The 25,441-nt window shown below is 40.8% G+C and overlaps 1 protein-coding gene across 1 annotated transcript in view; it reads left to right on the top strand.

The window, feature by feature from the left end:
* IQGAP1 (IQ motif containing GTPase activating protein 1) overlaps nucleotides 1–25,441 on the top strand; it is a 107,073-nt gene that overhangs the window by 45,666 nt on the left and 35,966 nt on the right. Inside the window, exons 5-15 of the mRNA XM_027521310.1 lie at nucleotides 706–782; nucleotides 6,414–6,481; nucleotides 7,692–7,805; nucleotides 8,586–8,764; nucleotides 9,787–9,871; nucleotides 13,943–14,106; nucleotides 15,151–15,235; nucleotides 16,016–16,179; nucleotides 16,381–16,541; nucleotides 17,912–18,036; nucleotides 20,534–20,697. Of these exons, the coding sequence (XP_027377111.1) occupies nucleotides 706–782; nucleotides 6,414–6,481; nucleotides 7,692–7,805; nucleotides 8,586–8,764; nucleotides 9,787–9,871; nucleotides 13,943–14,106; nucleotides 15,151–15,235; nucleotides 16,016–16,179; nucleotides 16,381–16,541; nucleotides 17,912–18,036; nucleotides 20,534–20,697 (1,386 nt within the window). The remainder of the gene's footprint in view (nucleotides 1–705; nucleotides 783–6,413; nucleotides 6,482–7,691; nucleotides 7,806–8,585; nucleotides 8,765–9,786; nucleotides 9,872–13,942; nucleotides 14,107–15,150; nucleotides 15,236–16,015; nucleotides 16,180–16,380; nucleotides 16,542–17,911; nucleotides 18,037–20,533; nucleotides 20,698–25,441) is intronic.

Genomic DNA, 25,441 nt, shown 5'->3' with positions numbered 1-25,441 from the left:
TATCTAACCAACCTTGTTTTTCTATGACTTTCTAAAATGGATTCTATAATATTTTGGGGGAAGAATGACTGACTTTGACCATGATTTTCACTGTTCAGGGGAAGACATTTTAGTCTTAGGAAATGAGCATATAAAGTTTTAAAAATTATCAAAAGAGGTGATTCTGGTACATCCCGTCTCTCTTTTGGAGCACAGTTCTTTCTTATTGGGAGCCATAGGTATTGTGGGAGTGGTGGTGGTGCTCAGTCGTGTCCAACTCTGCGACCCCATGGACTGCAGCAAGCCAGGCTTCCCTGTCTTTCACTGTCTCCTGGAGTTGGCTCAAATTCATGTCCATTGAGTCAGAGATGCTATCTAACCATCTCGTCCTCTGCTGCCGCCCCCTTCTCCTTTGCCTTCAATCTTTCTCAGCATGAGGGTCTTTTCCAGTGAGTCAGCTCTTAGCGTCAGGTAGCCAAAGTATTAGAGGTTCAGCTTCCAGTGAATTCCTTCCAATGAATATTCAGGGTTGATTCCTACATTAGTAGGGTTGATTCCTTACATTGCTTATGATGAATTGTCTGTTCACCCTAATGAAGTTATTTGTGGAACACTGACGATCTTTTCTAATTGTCCAAAGTTTTACTTGTATTACTGATGGCTGGTGAATGATTAATGAAACCAAATGGATGCATACCTGAATCTACTTCTTTTATTTATCCTTAGATTTTTTATCCAGAAACTACAGACATCTATGATCGAAAGAACATGCCAAGATGTATCTACTGTATTCATGCACTGAGGTAATCGGGTTTTCTTGGTAGAATAAGCAGTATACAGATATAGAACACAGATTGGTAGTTGCCAGAGGTGGGGATTTGGGAGTGAGTGAAATGAGTGAAGGTGGTCAAAAGGTACAGACTTCCTGTTATAAAACAAACAGGTTCTGGGAATGTAAGGTACACCATGGTGACTATAGTTAACAATACTGTATTATGTATTTGAAAGTGGCTGAAAGAGTAGATCTTAAAAGTTCTCATTACAAGAAAAGAAACTGTAATTATGTGTAGTGATGGAAGTTAACTAGACTTACTATGGTGATCATATTATGCTATACACCTGAAATTAATGTAACATTATTATGTCAGCCATATCTCTCTGAACTATGCATTTCATTTGAGATATAGCCCCTTTCTTTTAAATTAAAATCTCTTAAAGTTATAAAAAACTATATATATTTGAAAACTTATTGTTTACCATTTTGTTTCAACCTGGTAAACTGAATTACAAAATACACTGTGTCTTTTTCTAAACTCTTTATTCAATAGTGGAGTATAGCCAATTAACAGTGTTGTCATAGTTTTAGGTGAACATGAAGGGTCTCACCCATGCATGTACATGTATTCATTCTCCCTCAAACCTTCGTCCCATGCAAGCCACCACATAACATTGAGCAGAGTTCCATGTGCTATATATACAGTAGGTCCTTGTTGGTTACCCATTTTAAATATAGCAGTGTGTACATGTCCATCCCAAGCTCCTGAACTATACCGTCCCCCCGTCTTTCCACCTCAGCAACCATAAGTTCATTCTCTAAGTTTGTGAGTCTTTCTGAACATAATACTCTATGTCTTGATACTGATTGGTAACGTAGTACCAGCAATTATCAAATGGTTGATTGATAATTTGTTTAGTTATCTAGGACCTTGACAAGTCATTTGTTCCTTAAATAATTTTTATGACAATGCAAATATAATAAATAGGAATTGAAACAAGGTATAACTTTTTTTTCTCAGTTTCATAGTAAATTTGGAAGATGACTTGATTTCAGGTCCTCAGCCCTTAGAAGGAACACAGTACTAAATTGGAGGGAGGAGGTGATCTGTCTGAGGGGAGGGATGGGAGGGAGTAGGTGCTGGTAGTCTAGTATTTCAGAGTGGCTCAGATTTACTGGATGGCCATAGGACTAAACCAGAAGGTGATACAAGTGGGTGAGTATAAGAAGGAACATTGAGTATGAGATTTTCTTTTCTTTTCGCTTGGGCTGTTCTTTTTATATAGCATCCTGTATATGCACCTAATAAATGTTAATTGTATATATGAATGTAATGTTGTTGTTGTACAAGAAGCCTGCTGTCTCCAGTTTCTTGATCAAATGTGTGCCACACCCTGGATATCACTGAGATCAGCGTGAAACCCATAAAAGAGAGAATGTAACTGAGGGCTGGTAGACCTCTTGTGTGGACTGATGGATGCATTAACCCCTTCAGGGGTTCCCTCCCTAGGCTCTCTACCTTCTGGTCCATCTGTTATGCTGGATTCAGAGCTGTCTTTCCAAAACAGCCTTCATCTTACCAGACACTTCATAAAATGCTTTGATGATTCCTTTGTAGTGTCACCTCTAGTCGTTCCCTCCCGTGTATCTGAGCTCTAGTATCTCATGCCTTTGGTTCTGCTGTTTCCTCTGCCTGAAATGCCCTTTTCTCCCTGGTTTAACCTATGCTCTTCCCCGGGTGCCACCTCAGAATCCTGCTGTAAGTATCTTCTCTTACTTTTTCCTTCTGAAGCAGAATTAGCTACTTACCATCTTTGTGCTCCTTTAGCATTTTGTAACATACCTCTCATTCCACTTATCTTACTTGTTACATTGTCCTCTGGTTATTCTTTGTGCTTGGCTATCTTGTGGACTCCTTAGGGGCAAGAAGTATTTCCTTTGTTTTTTATCTTTGTGTTGTTAGTACTTAGATGCCTAGTATATAACCACAATAAATGTGTGTGTCCAAATTAAACATTATAACAAATCTCCCTCCCTTTCTCCAGCCCAAGGGGGTAATTTGTGCCCTGTCAGTGAAAAAGGAAATGGTACTTTGTCTTTATCAAAGGGCTCTTCATGTTTGTCTCTGCTTATCCAGTCAAGTTTCAGTTCAGTTCTCACTTTCTTGGTGAAGTTTCTCCAATAATGACAGCTTTTATCTTTTTCTAAGCCTCTGGGTTTTGTTTGTTTGTTTTTTGTGTGTGTTTAGTTATATATTCCTTCTTTCATATCTTTTCTTCCTATTATATTTATTAGCATCTTAGTGACAGAAGTCATGCCTTACTTTTTTTTTCTCTCAAAGGTACATAGCATAATGTTGGACAAACAATGGTAAAATGAGGATTTAAAAACATTGTTTAGGAATAGGTGATAAATCAGAGAATTTTCAGAATGTAGCCATTTTAGATGTATATGTCTGAGCTAAAATCAGATTAATTCTAAGTGTTGTGGTTGGCTCAGTGTTCCGTGAGGTCTGTCGATGTTGATAATCTTGTGAAGGTAGTACCCACCATGGATATCTGAAGTTGGCAGGCAGAGAAGCTAAGCTGGCAGAGTTCTTCTCTGCTAGGTCTGTAGCTACGACTCTCTGCCTTGTAACATGGGTCCCAGGCCCTCATATCCCCTGAAGAGAGACTGAAGAACTAACTGTGCCTTTCTCATGATGGAATCAGAATGAGAAAGGGAGGAAGCCTGCTATTGTTCTCCATTTCTCTTCAATAGGCAGTTCGTGTTTAGAAAGTATATACACAGCAGTGTGTCCTGGTTGGTGATTTACGATTTCTTTCCTCCCTTACAGTGTTTTTCCTGAGGGGTGGCTTGGCCACTCTTGATAATACGTAGAAGTATTTCTGAGTGCTTGAGGCTCTTGTTTACCCTCACAGGGCAGTGTTCAAGGCAGCTCCCTCACTTTACCTACCTGTTTTGGGTGAGGCACTCTTTCCCTTTTGGATCAACAGTGATAAAGAAGCATTATCTCCTTGTTTTCCCCCTTCCTGCCATCTGTTCCCCGCCTCCCTCCGCCCCCAGGTCTTGGCTGGTGTTATTCCTGAGGTAGTCACTGTACTTCAGTCAGACTAAATTACTCTTGTAGGTTACACTCCACTCTCAGATAAGACCCTACTTCTCCATTTTCCCAGATGTATTTGTATACTTCCTTTCCATTCCCTACCCACATCTTTATCTTTTTAAGAATTCACTTTGGTGTTAAATTGGCCCATAATCCTTTATCTTAAATTAAAAAAAAACATGCTAAAAACTCTGTGAGTTTTGATTCAGTTCAAACTCATTTGTTGGCAAGATCTGATCAGTATTAATTGAGATTACTTAGAATGTATATCTACTTAATGTGATTATTCATATGTTTCTCTGCAGAAAAGGTAAATGTATTTGATTAGGGGTGCTTCCCCAAGACTTGTTGGGGGTGTTTTATAATGCTGCATACACTGTACAACTTTTCTGAGAAATCCTAAATTAATATTTGGCCCAGAGAATTTAGGTAAGGGATGTGGGCCTGTACCAGAGTCTGTTTCTTCATCAGCTGCTGTGTTGAAGAGCATTTGTTAGTGATCTTTGAGGTTAGCACAGTGATTTCTTTCATAGGTTACTCTATAGTCATTGATTTGTATTCCCTGATGGCTCAGACGGTAAAGCGTCTGCCTGCAACGCGGGAGATCCGGGTTTGATCCCTGGGTTGGGAAGATCTCCTGGAGATGGAAATGGCAACCCACTTCAGTACTCTTGCCTAGAAAATTCCATGGATGGAGGAGCCTGGTGGGCTATAGTCCATAGGGGTCGCAAAGAGTAGACACGATTGAGAGACTTCACTTTCACTTTCTTTCACTTTCACAGTCATTGATGATAATCAGAATCCAGATAGGCTGACACAAGCTTCTTCTCCTCATTGCTATAGAGTATAACTTAAATAGGAAAAAAAAAAAAAGAAAAGAAATCTGAACTCAATTACAGGCTGATTGTGATAGGTAGCTGATAGCTTATTTGTGAAAGCAAGCACAGGAGGCCAGGAATAAAAACTGAAAGTGATGTTTATTGTTAGGATTTTTTAGTTTTAGCTGTGAGGTTAAGTGCTTTTGAGGCTGAATAAGAGGACCCAAGTGGCCATTATGATTCCATTTATATATCCAGCATGTCCTTAAAATATTCCTAATAATTAAAATGAGATAAAAGCGAGATGATGCCCATCTGCTTTCGGCTTCCCTTCTCTGCTTTTTACAGCAACTGGTGATAGCATTGTGACGCCTTTGATCATCACTGAAGACGTTAGGAACTCACTCTTGTTGGGGCTGTGAAAGTAACATGCTCAAGCTTTTGTTGAAGTGTGGCAACCACTGTCATGTTCTACAGTAGAAATAAAAGAGGAAGAAGTTTCTGGAGAAAAATATTTTTACTAATTTAGAATGCAGATGGAACATACTCTACAGGGAAAGTACATGAAGAAGCATATTACATGTCCAGAAAGTTATTAGCTCTTTGACTTTGGAAACTGTATTGAATAATGTAAAATCTTTGGGGAGAGAAACTTTATTTCCATCTCGAGCATTTTATTGTAAAGAAAAGCCCGTAATTGTATATGTATCATTTGTATTTGTACTTACCTGAGAAAATGATTGGTTATTGTGGATGTATGTATTCTAATATGTTATCAGAATACTTGATTTTTTTAAGATTATGCATTTGGGTTTGTCTTATACAGTTTGGATGCTGATCAGTTTTGTGAATGCAGTGTACGTGATACATGTTTGTATTTAGATAACATTGAGATGTAGAGATGATCTGCAAATGCTGTAGGCTACTCTGTTGAGTTTGTGGTTTGTTTCTTAGGTATTTTTTATTTCTTCTCATTACTGGACTGTCAGTGTCTTGCTCATGTTAATCCCTGTGGAGTGGTTTTCTGATCTAATTTATTCTGAGCTGGTAGAGCCTTAGTCTCTGGTTAATCTGATTCATATTTATAGACATCCATCCATCTGTGAAATATTGATTATTATTTATTAATATATGTCAGGCTCTGGGTAGGCCACTGGTAAACAAGACTTTTATTGACCCTGACTTCATGGAGCTTAGAGTCTAGGAGATTTTTATTTAAAGAGTAAAGATTTATGATATATACTTTATGTAAAACTCTTAAATTACCTGAATTAAACTCTTCCACCAGTAATATGAATTCAGCTTAAGTAAGATTTGCTATCTGAGTCATTTTCATGAGACTTTTCTAAAATGTCTTTTTACTTAAAACTTAATGATCATAGGAAGTTAAACAGAAGTGAAGAGATTTCACTTATATTTGTTATATTAACATTTATATTAATGTCTGATTGCTTATTGGATTTTTCCTGGAGCTAGGACTTAAACTTCCGTCTCCTGATTCCCAGCCCAGTGCTTTTTGCATTATATTATGTGACTTTTAAGGACCTCCTTGTTATATAAAACTAAAAAAGGCTCTGAGATCAAGTATCATAGCTGCTGAGTATAATATGGCAGAGTCCTGGGAGTCTACGTGTTCAGAATGCTTCTGTTCTTTATGCTGGTTTTCCCCTTTGACTTTAGAGCAGCAGAACATCCAGCTGGGAGTCCTGACCCTTTTGCGTATTATGTCTTCTAGTTTGTACCTGTTCAAACTAGGCCTGGCTCCTCAGATTCAAGACCTGTATGGAAAGGTTGACTTCACAGGTAAGAAGTTCCAGACCTGGCAGGAAGTGCTTGATTTATGTGGAAATAGCCTGGAGAGTCAACTGTACCAATCTTAAAGATGTGGGGCTTTAGAAACACTGTGCCAGCAGAGGTTAAAAAAAAAGCACGAGGAACCTGCTTCTCCTGGTGTGGTGGAAGGAACACAGGACTTGGGGTTTCAGGCTCTGTTCTCTTGGTTATGACATGGTGTGCTTGAGAAGTCTCTGTTTTCTTATATCTAAATTAGAGAGAATATTAACATCTAATATTAAATGTTCACGTACAGTGAAAAAAACTTTATGACAGTCTTTCCCTTCCCCTTCCAGTGAGCACCATTTGTAGGCAAACGAAGTGGTGGTGGTGGGGGCGGGGCGGGAGGTGAGATGATACAACGATGACAATTTACTAATTTTAAAACTTTAGTTTATTTGGGTGGGTGTTTCTGTGTATATTTTCTATAGTCAAATCCTTGAAGAGATGGGGGCTTGGGGAGAAAAAGAACAGGGGGAATATTGGTGAAGGGTAAAATAGACTCAAATCTTTTTGAACAGGTGATTATTTTATAGGCCTTGGAGGTTTAAAAATTGGTAATACAGCTTTTATCTATGATATTTTTTCTTCCAGAGAAGTTGTTCCCCAGACTTGGGGCAAGGGCCAAACCTTAACATGTTGTTTTCTTTATCATTTGGCTTCTGGCCTTAGACACAAAATTGTTTAGTAGTAGCTAGTGAGGGATGGGGGAGCCTGGTGGGCTGCTGTCTATGGGGTCGCACAGAGTCGGACACGACTGAAGCGACTTAGCAGCAGCAGCAGCAGCAGCAGTAACTTGGATTATAAAGACTAAGATAAGTGGCTTGTGATTCACTTCTTGTTCATGGTCCCTTTAAAGCTGCTCCATTCATAAGTTCATTAGAGGAAATGCCATTAGTAGCAGTTTGGGAAAACTATTCTCTATAGAGCCATTCTCATGTTATGGTTATTTCTGATGCTCTTGATAGTACTAGTAATAGTTCCTGTGTCTATTGAATGTATATTATATACCAGATATCAGGTCAGTGCTTTCCATATATTAATATTATCTTATTTAAGTCCTTATAACAACCCTAAGAGTTAGGTATCATTTTATCCAGTACATTTTGTGGTTAAGGAATCTGTTTCCTTCTAAGTTCTGAAAAGGTGCTTACCTTTGGGTCTTAATTCTTTCCTGTAGAAGAAGAAATCAACAACATGAAGATTGAACTGGAGAAGTACGGGATTCAGATGCCTGCCTTTAGCAAGATTGGGGGTATTCTGGCTAATGAGCTGTCAGTGGATGAAGCTGCATGTAAGAAGAGCGTGATCTCATGGGTTCAAGTGGAGTTGTTGCTACTGCTTTCAATGATTAATACTGTAATGGTGGTCTTGGACATGAGGAATTTTGCCAGCAAGTGTCTAGTGGCTCAGACAGTAAAGAGAGAGAGTCTCCTTGCAATGCAGGAGGGAATGGCAACCCTCTCCAGTATTCTTGCCTGGAGAATCCCCAGGGACAGAAGAGCCTGGTGGGCTACTGTCCATGGAGTTGCAAAGAGTCAGACATGACTGAGTGACTAACACTTGGTTCTTTCTTTAGGTCAGTAGATATAGTGTCAAACACTGCTATACAGTCGTCTGTGCTGTTATTTGGAAATAAGTGATAAAAAATCAAATAATTTTGATTAAAATAAAAGCACTAGAAAGCAAACTCTACATTTCAATGCCTTTTTTAGTTTCTTAGCTTCTAATGGTGTTTATATGATAATTAAGGGTGAACATTTCCATAACAAATGCTCGATGCTCCCTGCAAAGTCCCTTACTGAATGTTTTCCCCATAAGATTCCAGATATGGATTATAGGCAGAGCTGTGACTTTGTTTTCCCTATGATTCCAGATATGGATTATAGGCAGAGCTGTGACTGTGTGTGTTAGGGAAAAGACAGGGCTCACAAGATCTGGGGATTCCTCTAACCCCTTTGTCTATGAAAAGCAGCCTCTGTCTGTGCTGCGGGATTGCCGTGTTTGAATGTGTAATGTACATCCTTTACTTTATATAACCTCAGTGTTGTGTGTTTTGAATTCTTTCTTTCAGTACATGCGGCTGTTATTGCCATTAATGAAGCTATTGACCACAGAATTCCAGCTGACACCTTCACAGCTTTGAAAAATCCCAATGCCATGCTTGTGAATCTTGAAGAATGCTTGGCCTCTACCTACCAGGACATACTTTACCAGGCCAAACAGGACAAAATGGCAAATGCTAAAAACAGGGTAAAAATGGAACATTTGCTCTTTTTAATTGATCTATCGGGGCTTCCGTGGAGGCTCAGCTGGTAAAGAAATATGCCTGCAATGCAGGAAACCCCAGTTTGATTCCTGCATCGGGAAGATCTGCTGGAGAAGGGATAGGCTACCCACTCCAGTATTCTCAGGCTTCCCTGGTGGCCCAGCTGGTAAAGAATCCGCCTGCAATGTGGGAGACCTGGGTTCGATCGCTGGGTTGGGAAGATCCCCTGGAGAAGGGAAGGGCTACCCACTCCAGTATTCTGGCCTGGAGAATTCCATGGACTGTATAGTCCATGGGGGTCACAAAGAGTCAGACACAACTGAGTGACTTTCACTTTTCACAATTGATTTACAGTTTTTCATTATTTAATATGACTCCATTTTAAAGATCAGTTTTATTGAGATATTAATTGACATATAATAAAACCCAACCATGTAAAGTGTACAGTTTGATGAGTTTTGACCAGTGTATACAGATATGTGATCACTATCCACAAAGTTCCCATATCTCCCTTTCAGAGTCAACCTCTACTGCCTCCCTCTGTCCACCCCTGACCCCAGCAACTCCAGGTCTATTTTCTATCACTTTAGCTTACCTTTTTTGGAATTTTATATAAATGAAATGGAGTTACCAATATGTAGTCTTTCAGTGTTAGATTCTATTTTGACATCTACTTTCTTCTTGAATTGTGTGCAAACCTGTGAGAGGCTCTGAGATCTAGTCTGAGACAAGGATTCAGGCTCCCAGACGAGCAGGGCAGGGTTCACCAGTGTCTCCTTCTGCCGGATTTTGGAAGAACCCTTTGAGCTTGTTACTTACGAGTGGATCTCCTTTTTATGTTTTTGGTCACAATCAGGTAGCATTCTGCTTTGTTCTTTATTAAGGATTTTAAGCTACACTCTTCCTTGCTCTTGACTCTGTCATGGTGGGGGAGGAACACATGTGTATTTCTGTAGTCTTCCTAGAGACCTCAGCTAATTTAGCTACACCTTTCATTCCTCTTCAGACAGAAAGCTCTGAGAGAGAAAGGGACGTTTATGAGGAACTGCTCACTCAAGCTGAAATTCAAGGCAACATAAATAAAGTCAACTGTAAGTATGTGCCCCCGTCAGGCTCCTAAAGGAATGTCACTGAATAATGTGCCTGTGGATCTGTTCAAGGTTTAAGTTTATATCAGACATTTGTGGGTTTGCCTGGGAACTGTTGCATATTTACTGTCTTTAGTGTTCATTAGTCTTCTCTTTGGGCTCCCATTGTCCTCAGGCAGCACACCCCCCGCCCCCCTGCTCTTCTGCTGTAACTCACAGACTGGAGTTTTTGGCTGCAGTTTCACTCTTTTCATCCTGTGTTAGACACTTAAATCTGAAGAGGGATTTTATTTTTCTATTTTTAAAGTAATACTAGTTTTGTTTTTCTTTTAAAGAGTAATACAAGTTATCCAGAAATGAGCCACAAATAAAAAATTAGACTCCTAAGAATAACCATGCTTGGTATTTTTAACATACCCTTCAAAACATATATTTAAACAGAAATGAGGTTGTCCTGTTCATCTTGATTTTTGTGTATGTGTTACACAAAAATTAATTTGAAAAATTAATTTCTTGAATTAATTTAGTCTCTTCTGCAAAAGAACCTGCATCAGTTTCTTATTACTTGCAGACGAAATGCTGTTCCCTGGCCTCACGGAGCTCTTTCTGCACCGTTTCATGCATACAACTCTTTGTAGACACTCCTGTGCCTAATTATCTCCCACGTTCATTGTGTTCATCTTATGACTCATGAAGAGTGGCTCTGGAGTTGTTCAGACCTGGGATTTGATCTCTTGCCCTTGTATTAATCACTGTGGGAACTGGGCACCTGTGGCATAGAATCATTATACGCGTGATGAGCTAATATATGTTAATTGGCTCGTGTTTAGTAAGCACTCAATAATATTATCATTACTGTTGTTAATCATGTAACTGCCCCACTGTAATGCCCTCACGCCTCATCTCTTACCTCATCCAAATTATACCCATCGTTCAAGATTCAGCTCAGTTCTCACCTCAGCGTGTATCCTAGCTCACAATATGCTTGCCTTTCACATCTCCTACAGCATCTGTATGCTTAACCACACGATTTTGTATTTAATTCTCTATTGTCTTAAAGTGCTTGTTTTTTGTTTTTTACATCTATATAGACTTAAACTTGAGTTTACTTATGAATTCTGCTTCTTTTTAAATCCTCATAATTCCTAGCATAGGGTTAGAGTCACCGAAACAACTAAAAAAACCTTGTTTAATTCAACCAGACTTGACCTTATCTTATTTTGATCAAGATAATAATAATAGTAGTGATAGTCATCAGGGTCCTCTCTATTCTTTGGAGATCCCAATTTCTCACTTGTACTAATGCTCTGAATAACTGGTGAGAATTTATAGATTTTACCAACTCCTTATGGTAGACTGACCAGGAGTCTGTGTGTTCTGTTCCGTTCTGGTTCATTTAGGATAATAGCTTTCTGAATAGAGCTGTAGTTCCCTTTACTTATGGGTGATTGGTTGTGCTCTATCTGTATGAATACTGCTTTAGCCAGCAAGTATAAACCAGAATGTTCTTGCACTTAGTTCTCTCTGTAGAAGAAAGTCCAGCACATTTCCTGCTGCATACACTGTATAAAATACTCTTTTATTTACTAAGGGACTTTTCTCTACTATGTTGTTTGGGGCCTTTATTGCTACACCTGGCTGATTGTTAGAGTTTGTTATAAACTCATAAGGAAAGAAACGTATGCGTGTATTTTGAAAGTGTTCCGTGCATATTGTTCTTACGTGGTCAAAGGAGCAAAATAGTAAAAATTCCCTCAGATATGTTTCAGTGAGGAAGGTAGGCAAATGCATAATTTCAGGGCAACTTGGCTAGAACAATTCAATGAGTAATTTCAAGGCAACCAGAGACGTGTGAAATATAGAGTAAAGACAAGAATGATGACTTTTCCTCAAGGTTTGTACATGACCCTTCACTGGGGTTCTTAGTGTAGATAAGGAGGTGAGGATAAGGCAGAATTCTCAATAGAGGGACAATCTTTTCCTAACAGTAGGGAAAGTCAGAGACAAGGGAAAGTTGGAAGACAGAGGGACTTTAGGTCCCAAGAATTATCTTAATGTAATTATAGATAAGATTCTTTCCCTAGGGTTTGAGAACGAGCAGTGAAGCCATTATGCTGCCCCAGAAGAAAGCTGCAGGCCAAATAGTTAAAAATGAGAAAGAGTTCTTATTTTTTTGTTAAGTAAGATAAAGAAAATTAGATAATTAAAGCATAGTGGGAGAAAGTATGTGAATAATGTTCCGGACCAGTGGTCCCCAACCTTTCTGGCACCAAGGACCAGTTTTATGGAAGGTAATTTTTGCACGAACCAGGGTGATGGGGGTGGGGGTGGGGAGTGGCTTCAGGAGGAGTCGAGCGCTTTATGTTTCTTGTGCGCTCTATTTCTGTTGTTGTTACATCAGCTCCACCTCAGATCACAGGCATTAGATCCTGGAGGTTGGGAACCCCTGTTCTAAACTTTATAGTATAAGTATTAGTAAATATCCACTTAAATATTTACGTGTTTATGTACATAGTAAGTTCACATTTCCAGTAAAAGCATAAATGACTAGATGCCTTTGCAGATGGATCATCTGAGACTCTGTGTTACAGAGAGGAAGCCTGGTTGTTACCAGCCTGTGTTGCTTTTATTTTCAGTCCCCTGCTACTACAGAAGCTCCCTAAAGATGGAGACAACCTGTTTGTTTTGTGCCTGAGTGTGTTTACAGCATGGTCCTTGTAGGAAAATGCTTGGTTAGTTGGCTAGCGGCCACGTAGACCTGCAGCCGTGATTCAGAGAGCTGCTCACCTCCTCTGTCTGGTGACCAGTGAGCCAAATTGTAGGGGAGAAGGTTGGGAAGAAGGGAACAGCCTTAGGAATCTAGCCTTTCGTCCTTTTACCTCTTGGTGTTATTTATCAGTTCTGGTTTGAGACTTTGTTTTTTCTTGGACTGTTTTCTTTATGACACCTTACATTAATTTTCTTTTTTGTTGTTGTTGTTTTTTTACAAATGAAACAGTTTATACTGATAACTACTGCTATGCCCCCAATATTTTGATTTTTAGTATTTTATTATTGATTTGTTTTGCTACTTTGGTGATAAGATTAGATGTTCTTTCCTGGGTGGGGCACGGGAAGGAGAACCCTATTTTTCCTTCTAAAAATAGGGAAGCTGAAAATAATAATTATAGTTTTCCAGGGGCTGTCATTTCTGAAATCAGAAAATGTATTATTTTGACTTTCAACTTAATACCTTATTTATTTTATAATATGCAAAGTACTTTCACGTGTATGATTCCATTTAATCTCATGAGGAATCTTAGGAGGAACATACCTTTATTATCGCTTTCAGATGAAGGGAAATCTGCATTTTTATTGTCGATAATGTGATAATGACCTTGTGTGATGTCAGGTTCTGTGACTAGAAGTAGAGAATGTTGAGGCAGCGTGGAGAGCCCCTTCTGCTCCACATGGTCAGACAAGCCTCGATGTCTCGGCACTGTTTAGGGGCAGAGTACCTTCTGGAGATGCCAGGATGATGGATTCAGAATGATGCTGAATAAGAGATATTTGAAGGAACTAAGGCTCTTTAGTCGGGAGTAGACAGTCACAGGGAAGAGGGGTTGAAGGTACTCAAGTATCAACTCTAGTGTGTAAGCTTTAACAATTTTTTTTTTTTAAACAGAATCATCTAGAGATGTAGTAAATTGCAGTGGGAGATACTTTCTCCTGTGTGGTAGTTTAGTCTGGATAAAGACTTGGCATTTTAGCGGAATGCAGGCATGTATTATTGGTGCCTCTTAAATTGCTGCCCTTATTGGTGCTGAGCTTCTACATCTAGAAGTTTGTAAGTAGGCCTGGGGTGTGGTCTAGGAATCCGTTAATTCTAAACACCCTGGGAACCTCTGAACTTGGAGACTTTAAGGTTCTCTTCTACCCTCAAAGCCTAATGCTTCTGTGATGCTCCACAGGAAAGGCCAACTGATTATATTTCCCCATTCTGAACTGAGACTGGTTTTTGGGAAGGAAAAAAATTCCCGGCTGTGATGTTAACATAGTTTTGTCTTAAGCGTTTGCCTTTTTTTCCCTCCTCAGTGCTTGCTGCATTAACAAATATAGACCTGGCTTTGGAGCAGGGATCTGCACCAGCCTTGTTCAAGATCCTGCAGTCACCTGCACTGGGCCTGCGAGGGCTGCAGCAGCAGAATAGTGACTGGTACCTCAAGCAGCTCCTGAGTGACAGACAGCAGAAGAGACAGGTAACAGCATCTTGAGTGGCACCTGTAAGGCTTGACTTCCATCTATTTCAATCTCATGCTGATGTGTAAAGATATCTGTGGGGCCTTCCTCCCCACCCCCCACCCTGCTAATATAACTGTTCCTCCTGCATGTGAATTAAGCTGTTTAATATCCTCAGGTAAAGTACACATTGTCTTCAGCTCTCTTTTCCTTGTAGAGTTGTAAATCCCCTCTTAAATAGCTTCGCCCACCCTCTGAATCTCACCACCCCTTCACTTGAAGTCCGTTAAATCCACAACTTGAAACTGCTGGGCAGAGGGCTTCCCAGGTGGCTCAGTGGTAAACTATCCACCTGCCAATTCAGGAGATGCAGGTTCAGTCCCTGGGTTGGAAAGATCCCCTGGAGAAGGAAATGGCAACCCACTCCAATATTCTTGCCTGGGAAATCCCATGGACAGAGGAGCTTGGTGGGCTATAGTCCATGGTGTTGCAAAAGAGTCGGATACAACTCAGTGACTGAACAACAACAGAAGCCATTGGGGAGAACCTGAAATTTTATATTCTTCAGGAATTCCCACTTTAAAAAAAAAACCATATCTCATGAGTTTCCTCCGGCTAATACCGGGAAAGCATTTAATATTGCAGTAAGAGTAGACTGTGTGGGATTGTACTTTATGGGTTTTTATTTTTTAGAACAAATATAAGGGGCTTTTTTTTTTTTTTGCTAAATAAGGACTAGTATACATTTTATAAATTCTCATTATTGGCCAGAGAAAGCAGCATTAATGTGCTGATGCTTCTATAAAGATTTTATCTTTGAACATTTCGATGCTCTTTACAAAATATTCTTTTAGGTGTGCTGGTATCTGGAAAGTCATTCTTCCCCAGATTTGACAAGGGTTTTTGACTCCAGTTTGGGCTGCTGCTTCAGCTGCTTGTAGCCTGAAGCTGTCTCTTAGGTCTGTGGCTCAGTGTCCCTAATAACTTGTTGGGATGTGAAAACTGTGAGGTCTGGACATGCAGGCAAGCGTCATCTTTACCTGAATGTTCTCTGCTTTTCTCAGGGTGGTCAGGCTGAGCCCCTGCAGAAGGAGGAGCTACAGTCTGGAGTGGATGCTGCAAACACTGCCGCCCAGGAATATCAGAGAAGTAAGAGTCCCCTCAGCTGTGTGTCCCCTGAGGTACTGAGTAGGGGAGGAGAGTGCCTTTGTGTCATGGAGGGGCCTAGGAGTAGATTCTGTCACTCCTCAACCCACCCCAAGCCTATTAGCCACAGTCAACTACCAGGTACCTTTGGTGGCAGTAGGAGTCCTCCAGTTTTAAAAGTAGAACCAGAGTCCATGTAGGCTCGCTTTGGCTCTAAGCACGTGCTTACGTGGTTGGTTAGGACTTCCCTGGTGGCTCGGTGGTAAAGAATCTGCCTGTCAATGTAGGAGATGTGGATTTGATCCCTGGGTCAGGAAGATCTCCTGGAGAAAGAAATAGCAACACACTCCAGCATTCTTGGCTAGAGAATCCCGTGGACAGAGGAGCCTGGTGGGCTTCAGTCCATAGGGCTGCAAAGAGTCAGAAACAACTTAGTGTCTGAACGACGACGACAACAACAACTTTGCCAGGCTCTCCTTGTTGTAGGGGAGGGATGTTTTAGGTAGAGTGTAGTGGTGGCAGGCAGGAGGAGTTGGAGCGGAAAGAAAACGGGTGAGGAGAAGAGAAGAGGAAAGAAAACAGATTTACTGAGATGCGGCTCATGTACCATTGAGTTCATCCTCAGACTGAGAAGACCACTGTCTGAAGGTGGAAGTTCCACTTCAAATGTCACAACTAATAGTTTAGCTGCAGAATATGATTTTCTCCTGTGAAAACTGGCGTCTGCGCCCCCTTGGGGCTCTGGGAGCCAGTGGCTTTTCTCACCTCGAGTTCTCTACCCAGGGTTGGCGGCAGTGGCAGCAATCAATGCCGCAATCCAGAAGGGCGTGGCTGAGAAGACTGTCCTGGAACTGATGAACCCCGAAGCCCAGCTGCCGCAGGTGTACCCGTTTGCCGCCGATCTTTATCAGAAGGAGCTGGCCACCCTGCAGCAGCAGAGTCCCGAGGTGAGCTCACCAAACCCGTGCTGTTTGTGAGCAAAACGAGAGTGGACATGAATTTAATACCCACTTCTGGGTGTAGTTAGGCAGAACCTTTTTTTTAAACCAGAATCTTAGACTCCTTGTAGTTTTATTAAATGTCTGACCTCCCTGGGTCTTCCAAGATGTCCTTCCTTACTCTTTCCCCACCTCTCCCTTTCTCTACAGCATAGCCTCACCCACCCTGAGCTCTCTGTTGCGGTGGAGATGCTGTCATCGGTGGCCCTAATCAACAGGGCACTAGAATCTGGAGACATGAACACAGTGTGGAAACAGCTGAGCAGTTCAGTGACAGGCCTTACAAACATCGAGGAGGAAAACTGCCAGAGGTGGGTGCCCCTGACCCTAACCTCTCTCTTCTCTGAGCCAACATCTTATTTTCTCTGCAGGAATCCTGACTTCCTTGTAATCATCTTTTGGTTCCCCCGCCCCACCCCTGCCCCCCGTATTTCAATTCATTTTATTATGCTGAAGGATTTGTAGTAAATTACAGATACTATAGCATTCCACTCCTAAATTTATTATAAATATGCTTATTTAAAGCAATGAGGATATTTGTCATGTAGTCAAAATAACATCCTTATACCTTGTCAAGTCAATAATACTTCTTGAATATTTTCTAAACCCAGTCTGTTTTCATACTTCTTCTCTTGTTCCCAAACTGTTTGTTCTTTTCAGCTGGTTGTTCAAACCAGGATGCAATCCATATTGTGTCCCTTTGGTATCTTTTATTTATTTTATTTTAAAAATTTATTTATCTTTAATTAAAGGATAATTGCTTTATTATGTTGGTTTTTGGCATATGTTAACATGAATCAGCCATAAGTATACACATGTCTCCTTCCTCTTGAACCTTCTTCCGCCTCACACCCCCCGACTTTGATATTTTTTAATCTAGCATCGTCCCTTTCTTTATAGTGCTGACTTGTTAAAGAGTTGGAGCCAGCTGTCCTCTAAAATGTCCCATTTTCAGTTTTGGTTGCTTCCTAATATTTGTTTTATTCCTGTAAATTGGAAATCAGGTCTAAAGGCTTGTCAGGATTCAGTGAAGTATTTTTGGTGATGTGTATTTCATATTTTCTCATATTAAGAGGCACGTAATACCGGCTTGTCCCCACCATCAGAGATACTGAGGTTGATCCTTGGATTAGGCAGTCTGCCAGTCCCTTCATTGTGTATTTATTTTTCTCCCTTATCTCCAGAACATAATCTTTTTTTTTGTACCTTTTACACCATCACAATGTCCAGTTTCCCATTAACCATTCGTCTAATGTTTTTAACCCCAACTGATAATTCTTGTGTAAACCCAGATTTCCGGTGAGAGTTGCTGAATGGTGATTTGTTGACCTGTCATTCCTTCTACGTTTATTAGCTGGTGCTTGACTTTGTTTTCTGATCCTCAGAGGGGTTGTCTGAGCTGCTGCCTCTGATTTCAGAGTTAGTCTTACCTGAAATTTAGAACAAGTAATATAAATATTTTTCATATAGATAATGAGAATTAGTGGTATCTTTGTATTTTTACCCTTTGTTCAGGGTAATGCCTGGGTCCCAAAGCTGACCTTTAGAATACATCAAACTGTTGGGGTTCCTCAGCCATCTCTTGGATCCTGTGCCCCCACATCTTCTTATTCCCGTCCACAGAAGTAACCCTGCCTTTTCTAAGGTTGCACTTCTCTCTTTTGTCGGGGGAATGGGGCAGGTATCTGGATGAGCTGATGAAGCTGAAAGCTCAGGCCCGTGCAGAGAACAATGAATTCATTACGTGGAATGACATCCAGGCTTCTGTGGACCATGTGAACCGGGTGGTGCAGGAGGAGCATGAGCGTGAGTGAGCTGCTTCTACTCCCCGATCATGCCACAGCCGTGCATGTGTGATCCCACCCTCCTGGGGACACTACCCCAGGGGATTTCTGGGAACTGAAAAAAAAACAAAAAAGCCTGTCCATTTAACTATCTCAAAAAGCTATGGTTGTCTATTGTTTTAAAAACACCAGGCTACTGCTATAATTGGAGGTGTGTAAAGAGAACTAAGCTTTTTCAGGAGGTGAATTGAATGTGATGTTACTTTTATTTATTTATTTATTTATTTTTTGATCTGTTACTTTTAAATGCTGTTATAACAGGTTCTGACAGTGCCTGGAGCTAGATCATATTGCACAAATTGTCCTCCCTAAGAGGTCTCTCACTTCAGACACCAGCTTTGAACCTGGTGTTCCCAGGTCACCGCACTTTGGAAAATATATTCAGGGGTCCCCTCCACCCGCTCAGTTTCAGTAATTGACTAGACTGACTGACTAAACTCAGGAAGGCACTGTACTTGTGATTATAGTTATATCATTGCTGTTGTCCAGTCACTGAGTCGTGTCCGACTCTGCAGCCTCATGGACTGCAGCAGCCGGGCTTCCCTGTCCTTCACCATCTCCTGGAGCTTGCTCAAACTCATGTCCATTGAGTCAGTGATGCCGTCCAGCCATCTTGTCCTCTGTCGTCCCCTTTTCCTCTTGACTTCAATCTTTGCCAGCATCATGGTTTTTTCTAATGAGTCAGCTTGTTGCTTCAGGTGGCCAAAGTATTGTAAAGAGTACAAATTGACTTTTATTGTACAAGAGTACAAAAAGAGTTTTATGTAGAGTACAAATCAGGACCAGCCAAAAGAAACCAATGGGGTGATGTCTGGAAGGGCCCCAAATTCAAAGCTTCTGTGTCCTCAGGATTTGTTGCCCTTTCCAGCCCATCGATGTGTGTCCTAGCCCGGGAAGGTCACCTGAGCTCTGGCTATCCAGAGGCTTTACTGGGGCTTCATTACTTCTGATTGATTGAATTACTTGGCAAAGTAGTGGCCAAGTAATTGAATTCAATTTCCAATTTGCTTTTTGTGTCTGGAATAGCCAAGCTGATGTTCCGAGATCGTCAGACTCAAAACCCCAACCTTCTGATCATATGGTTGGTTTTTCCAGCATGACCAGCCCCTACCCCAGAAGTTTCTAGGGGCCCAACAGGAGTCACCTGTTTGGCATCAACTCAGGTGTGATCCTAGGAGCCTACCACGAACAACAAAGATACTCCTATCACTTGGGAAATATGGTAAAGAATCTGCCTGCAGTGCAGGAGACCCGGGTTTGGTCCGGGTCAGAAAGATCCCCCAGAGAAGGGAATGGCTTCCCACTCCAGTATTCTTGCTAGGAAAATCCCATGGACAGAGGAGCCTGCTGGGCCACAGCCCAGGGGGTCGCATGGAGTCAAGACACTACTGAGCAACTTTCACTTTCCAGAAACCAGAGACAAAGACCAGCCAAATTTTTTATTATACAGTGGAGTCATTACAGAAGCAGTGCAGGGACTTCTCTGGTGGTCCAGTGGTTAAGACTATGCACTTCCACTGTTGGGGGTGTGGATTCAATTCCTGGTTGGGGAACGAAGGTCCCGCATGCCATGTGGTGTGCCAAAAAATAAAAATTAAAAAAGAGTAGTCCAGCTGGCTGAAATACTTAAGGAGTGAACACTCCTAGTTTTATGTAGTGTTTCCTGTGAGAAATAATCAGTGATGTAGTGGGAAGAGCCTTGCCTTGGAGAAGGAGGCCCTGAGCTTTGATTTTCCATCTGCCACTTGTTTGCTATGTGATCTTAAAGAGATACCTAAACCTCATCCTTTTATTTTTTTCTATAAAAATGTTGAACTAGGTGATTTTTAAGATTCCCTTGAATGCTTCAGTTTGGGATTGACATGTGCAGACTGCTGTATTTAAAAAGGATAACCAACAAGGACCTATGTATAGCACAGGGAACTCTGCTCAGTGTTATGGGGCAGCCTGGATTAGAGGGGAGTTTGGGGAAGAATGGACACGTGTATATGTATGACAGAGTCTCTTCGCTGTTCAACTGAAACTGTCATAGCATTGTTAATCAGCTATACCCTAATCCAAAGTAAAAAGTTAAAAAAAAAAGAGATTCCCTTGAACCCTAGACTTTTTGTGAGTCAAGGATAGCTTTGATCACACATTGGAGTATACTTGAAAGCTATCTTGTAAAGCTAGTTTTATCATGTCCTCATCACTCTTCAGTTAGACCAATTAAAAATAAAACAAAAAGACTTAAGATTTCAATAGGAAAATATATATAAGGGAGTTTACTTAGATGAAAGAAGCCCAGTACATTTAAAAGAAAAAATTTAAATGCTGCTTAACATTTTGGATGGCAAATTGTAGTTTAACTCATGGTAGCACTTGGGTAGAGGATTGATGGTCACTTAGCTTGTTTAAAGACTGATTTATTTATACAGTTTCCTAATTTAAAAAATAACCTTCTGTCCATCTCTGTGTAGGGATTTTAGCCATTGGTTTGATTAACGAAGCCCTGGATGAAGGTGATGCCCAGAAGACCCTGCAGGCCTTGCAGATTCCTGCAGCTAAACTCGAGGGGGTCCTCTCAGAAGTGGCCCAGCATTATCAGGACACATTGATCAGAGCAAAGAGAGAGAAGGCCCAGGTGAGTGGCCCTGAGTTGTTCCTTTCTGTTCAGAGAAGGCCATCCATCCTAGAACTGAGACAGAGGGAGGGGCATTCACGCAATGACTTGTCCTTGGGCACCCTTAGATTCAGAGCAGTGGAGCACACAGTGTAAGGGTCATAGACTCTGCCTTCCAGAGCTTGTGCTATTTTACACATTTGGTTTGTTTGTTGGTGTTTGTTGTTATGGTTGTAGACACATCTCTATGTCTCTTTACATAAATTCTCTGTTGAAACATAAGATCCAGGAAAATGTGTCAGTTATTTAAGTATACAGTTGTATAAATGTTCAAGTGAGCATACCTATGTAACTGGTGCTCAGATTATAAAAGCATTAAGAGAAACCCCCTTATACTCCTTACATCCTCATTCATTCCCTGCAATGTGCTGGTAACCAGCGTCCTGATTTCTAACACCACAGTTGATTTTTGTCTGGTTTTGAACTGCATTTAAACGAGATCATACATTATTTACTATTGTGTCTGGCCTCTTTTGCCCCACATAATGTTAGTGAAATTCATCCATGTGGTTGCATGGGGCAGTGGTTGGCTCACTCTTACTGTTGTGTGCTGTTCGGTTTTGTGGTTACACATTCTGTTATTGGTGAATTTTTGGTTGTTTCTCACTTGCTATTGCAATCAGTACTCCTGTGAATATTCTAGTGCATGTCTTTTGGTGAATGTGTATATGCATTTCCGTCAGGTATACATTTAGCAGTGGAATTTGTGGGTCATAGGGAATACATATGTTAGGCTTCAGTAAATAATGCCATAAAGTTTTTTTTTTTTTAATAATGGCTTTATTGAGATACAGTTCACATGCCGTATAGCTCACTGCTTTAAAATGTACAGTCCAGTGGTTTTTCGTTGTTCATAGACAATCAGTTTTACAGCATAACCAAAATCAATTTTGCAGCATTTTCATCACCCCAGAAAGAAACCTAGGGGACTTCCCTGGTGGTCCAGTGACTGAAACTCTAAACTCCCAGTGCAGGGGGCCCGGGTTCAATCCCTCTTCAGGGAACTAGGTCCCACATGCTGTGACTAAAAGATCCTGTATGCCGCAAATAAGACCCAGCAAAGCCAAATAAATAAACAAGTATTGTTTTAAAAAAGAAAGAAACTTGGTACCCGTCAGTACCAAGTGGTTTCCCTGCCATCTCTTCAGCTCTAGGTACCCATCCGTCTACTTTCTGTCTGTGGATTTGTCAGTTCTGGACATTCCGTATAAATGGAATCATCAGTACAAGGTGTGGTCCTTTGTGACTGGCTTCCTTCACTTACCTTGGTTTATCCAAACTGTAGCATGCATTAGTGTTTTCTTTTTATTGTTGAACAATATTCCGTTGTATGGCTGCACCACATTTTATTTATCTATTCATGAGCTGATGAGCATGTTTCCACTTTGTGGCTATTAGGGATAATGCTGATATGAATATGTTTTCCAAAGTAACTGTCACACAAACAGTTTTAGAAAGTTTGTTTTGCCTCTTAGCCAGTTTGTTGAGGAGATGGATGAGATTTACACCTGTTATAGTCCTCTTGATGAGTAGGAAGTCGCCATGTGTTTAGTAGGCCCTCAGTTGTTTGTTCTGTGATTAAAGTGTAATGACCACCTGTTTGTCTGAATTGTGGTTCATCTCCTTTTAAATTCTTCCAACAACAGTTGAATAAGGACCTCCTCAACAGTTGTGCCGAGACCTGCAACTCTGAAGATCCCTGCCATGAGGTTCTTCCAGCAGGCAGAAGAGCTAAAAGAATTTCTTTATTCAGGAGATCAGATTCTTTCTGGAAAGTGAGAAGTAGTGAAACAGACCAGGGCTTTTGTATAATTGGAGCTTTTGTACACTGACACCCTTGTGGGTTCTGTAAGTTTGGGCTGTGGGGTAGGAGTTGTAGATAATACAATTTTTTTTTTAAGAGGCAGAAATCAACTGTGGTATTAGTCCAGTGCCTAGATTTTATTTTAAAAATTTATGTGTTTATTTAGGCTGCATTGGTCTTTGTTGTTGTGCATAGGCTTTCTCTAGTTGTAGAGAGTGGGGGCTACTCTAGTTGCAGTGTGAGGCCTTTTTATTGCAGTAGTTTCTCTTCTTGTGGAGCGTGGGCTTTAGGGTGTGTGGGCTTCAGTAGTTGTGGCACATAGGCTTTTGGTGCCCCTTGGCATGTAGGATCTTCCCAGACCAGGAATTGAACTGGTGTCCCTGCATTGGCAGGCAGATTCACAACCACTTACCCACCAGGGAAGCCCCATAATATAATGTGGATATATCTTTGATTCTCTTGTCATGAGAGTACTTGATATTAAAGTGTCCTAAATGTATACATGTAGCAAGTACCAGGTTCCTTTTAAGAGGGTCATTATTATGCATGTCAGTTGATCCTGTGCTGTGGGTTGAATCACAACTCCCAGGAAATTTTGTAGCCAGGAAATTGAGACAGAGACATTAGCTGGTTTTAGTTACTCTGGTGAGAAACAGTTGGCCATAGGAAGCCATAAATGGAGGTCTGTCTGTGACACCAGTTTGGTTGGATCAGAGCTTCCCAAGCTCGACTGATCACTAGAAACCTTGAAAGGTCATTTTTAAAATACAGATTCCTGAGCTTTAACTCTGTTTCTGTAATTCAGAATCTCTAGTGTGGGGCCTGGCTGCTATGATTCTGCACAGGCAAGTGGTGGTCATGTTGTCTTTTGCTGCCTTATTAGTCCAGAAGGAGTGGACTTTGAAAGAATGAACTAAGTCGGGTCCATGTCTAAAAAAGGAAAGAAGACTGAGGATATAAGTTGTACCTGCTCTCATCATGTGATGGGCCTCACTGCTCCTTTTGTTTGGGTCGTGGGAGTTAAACTTTTAGAGGATGTGACTAGAGTTTGAAGCATTTCCTTTTGCTGTGGAATAACTTTCCAGAGTCCATCAAAGGCAGAGGAATAGGGAGAATTAGAGGAAAATTTACTTACACTGCCAGGCTCAGTTGGGTACACTGTAGTTTAGATATAATTGTCTTTTTTTTAAGCTTCAGCTCAGCTTTTAAGTTCCTCTTGGGAGTAGTTTTAAAAATAGCCATCTGAGTTCCCAATTTAGCAAGTGAAAGAGCTTGATTTAAATTTGGTCTGTTTTTCTTGTATTATCTCTGTGTGTGGTTTTGGTATCAGAGTAATAAAGGCCTCATAGAATGAATTGAGTAGTGTTCCATCCTCTTTTATGTTTTAGAAAAGTTTGTAAAGGATCAGTGTTAGTTCTTTAAACATTTGGTAGAATTCACCAGTGAAGTCATATGGTCCTGAATTTTTGGTTTGGTTTTATTTTTGTAGGATATGTTTTGATTTTTTTTTTTAAACTGATTTTTATCTCTATATTTGGTATAGATCTGTTCAGATTTTCTTCAAGTAAAATGCCTCTTTTTCCTTCACTTTGCCTTTAGGGAATTCCATTATGCATATATCTTCCCTTCACTCAAATCTGCTGAATCCCTCTAGTAAATATTTCAGTCATTGTATTTTTCAACTCCATAATTTAATCTGTTTCTTTAATATATTTATGTGTGTGTGCGTGTGTTTGTGATATTCTCTATTTGGTGAGGCATCGTTCTCATTTCCTTTCGTTATTGGAACATACTTTAGATTGCTGACTTAGGTTTTTGTCTACTATGCTGTCTGCTTTATTTTTTTTTCTCTCTGGACTGTGCTGTCTTGTTTTTTTACATATCTTGTAATTTTTGGCTGAAAGTTAGACATTTTAATAATATAATAGAGAAGGTTTGGAAATCAGATCCTACCCCTCCTTGGGCTTTATTGCCAGTTCATTTCTGTTGCTGTTTGCCTAGTGCTTTTCAGTCCTTTCAAGTCTGTATTCTTTGTCATGCGTGTCCACCGAAGTCTCTGCTTGGCTAGCTAGTGGTCAGCTAACGATTAGACAGAAATTCCCTTGAATGCCTAGAACCAGCAACGCTTCCAGCCTTTGCTGAGGGGCTTTGTGTGTTGGGGCCTGCCTTCAGCATTCAGCTAGGCAGTTCACAATTTTCCTTTAACCTTCACTTCATGCTTGCCCAGAGCCTCAGGGTCAGCCAGTGTCAGAGCTTACAGTCTTATCAGGTCTTTTTTGAGCATGTGCAAAGCCTACACATGCACTGTCATCGTCTAGATCCCCATCCCAGGAATTTGTCAGAGCTTTTCAAAGCTGTCCCTGGACATCTCATTCTCTAGCTTTTCCTTTGGAGTTTTTTTTTTTTTTTTTTCTGTGCACTGAAGCTTGTGGGATCTTAGTTCCCCGATCAGGGATTGAACTCCAGGAATTGAACTCTCCCTTGGCAGTGAGAGCATGGAGTCTTAACCACTGGACCGTTGGGGAAGTCCGTGCTTTTAAGCTCTTCTGTTAGCCTATTTTTGCCTAAGTGTTTATCCACTGCCTCAAACATCTCTGATGTGAAGCAGTTACTACCTCTTACTGTTTTAGATGGATACTCCAGAAAGGCTGTTTGCACTGGGCACGCTCTGAGTCAGGTCAAATAAAGAGAACCTAGCTGTGGTCTTCCAGGGAACTCCCTAATGTGTCAACTAATGCCAGTTCTCTGGGAATAGATAGATCTGAAGGAGGAAGGTGTGTACGGGGTGGGAGCCAAGTGGGTGGGCAGAGCACAAAAAGGGAATAAAGCCATTTAAAGCGCCACAAACCTCACTCTCTTACAGAGAGTCACCTGTTCTTGATAAACTCTCTCTGACTGCTG

Source organism: Bos indicus x Bos taurus, chromosome 21 (assembly GCF_003369695.1).
Source record: "Bos indicus x Bos taurus breed Angus x Brahman F1 hybrid chromosome 21, Bos_hybrid_MaternalHap_v2.0, whole genome shotgun sequence".
NCBI lineage: Eukaryota > Metazoa > Chordata > Mammalia > Artiodactyla > Bovidae > Bos > Bos indicus x Bos taurus.
The sequence above is the reverse complement of the archived record's forward strand: the minus strand, read 5'-3'. Positions and strand labels throughout refer to the sequence as shown.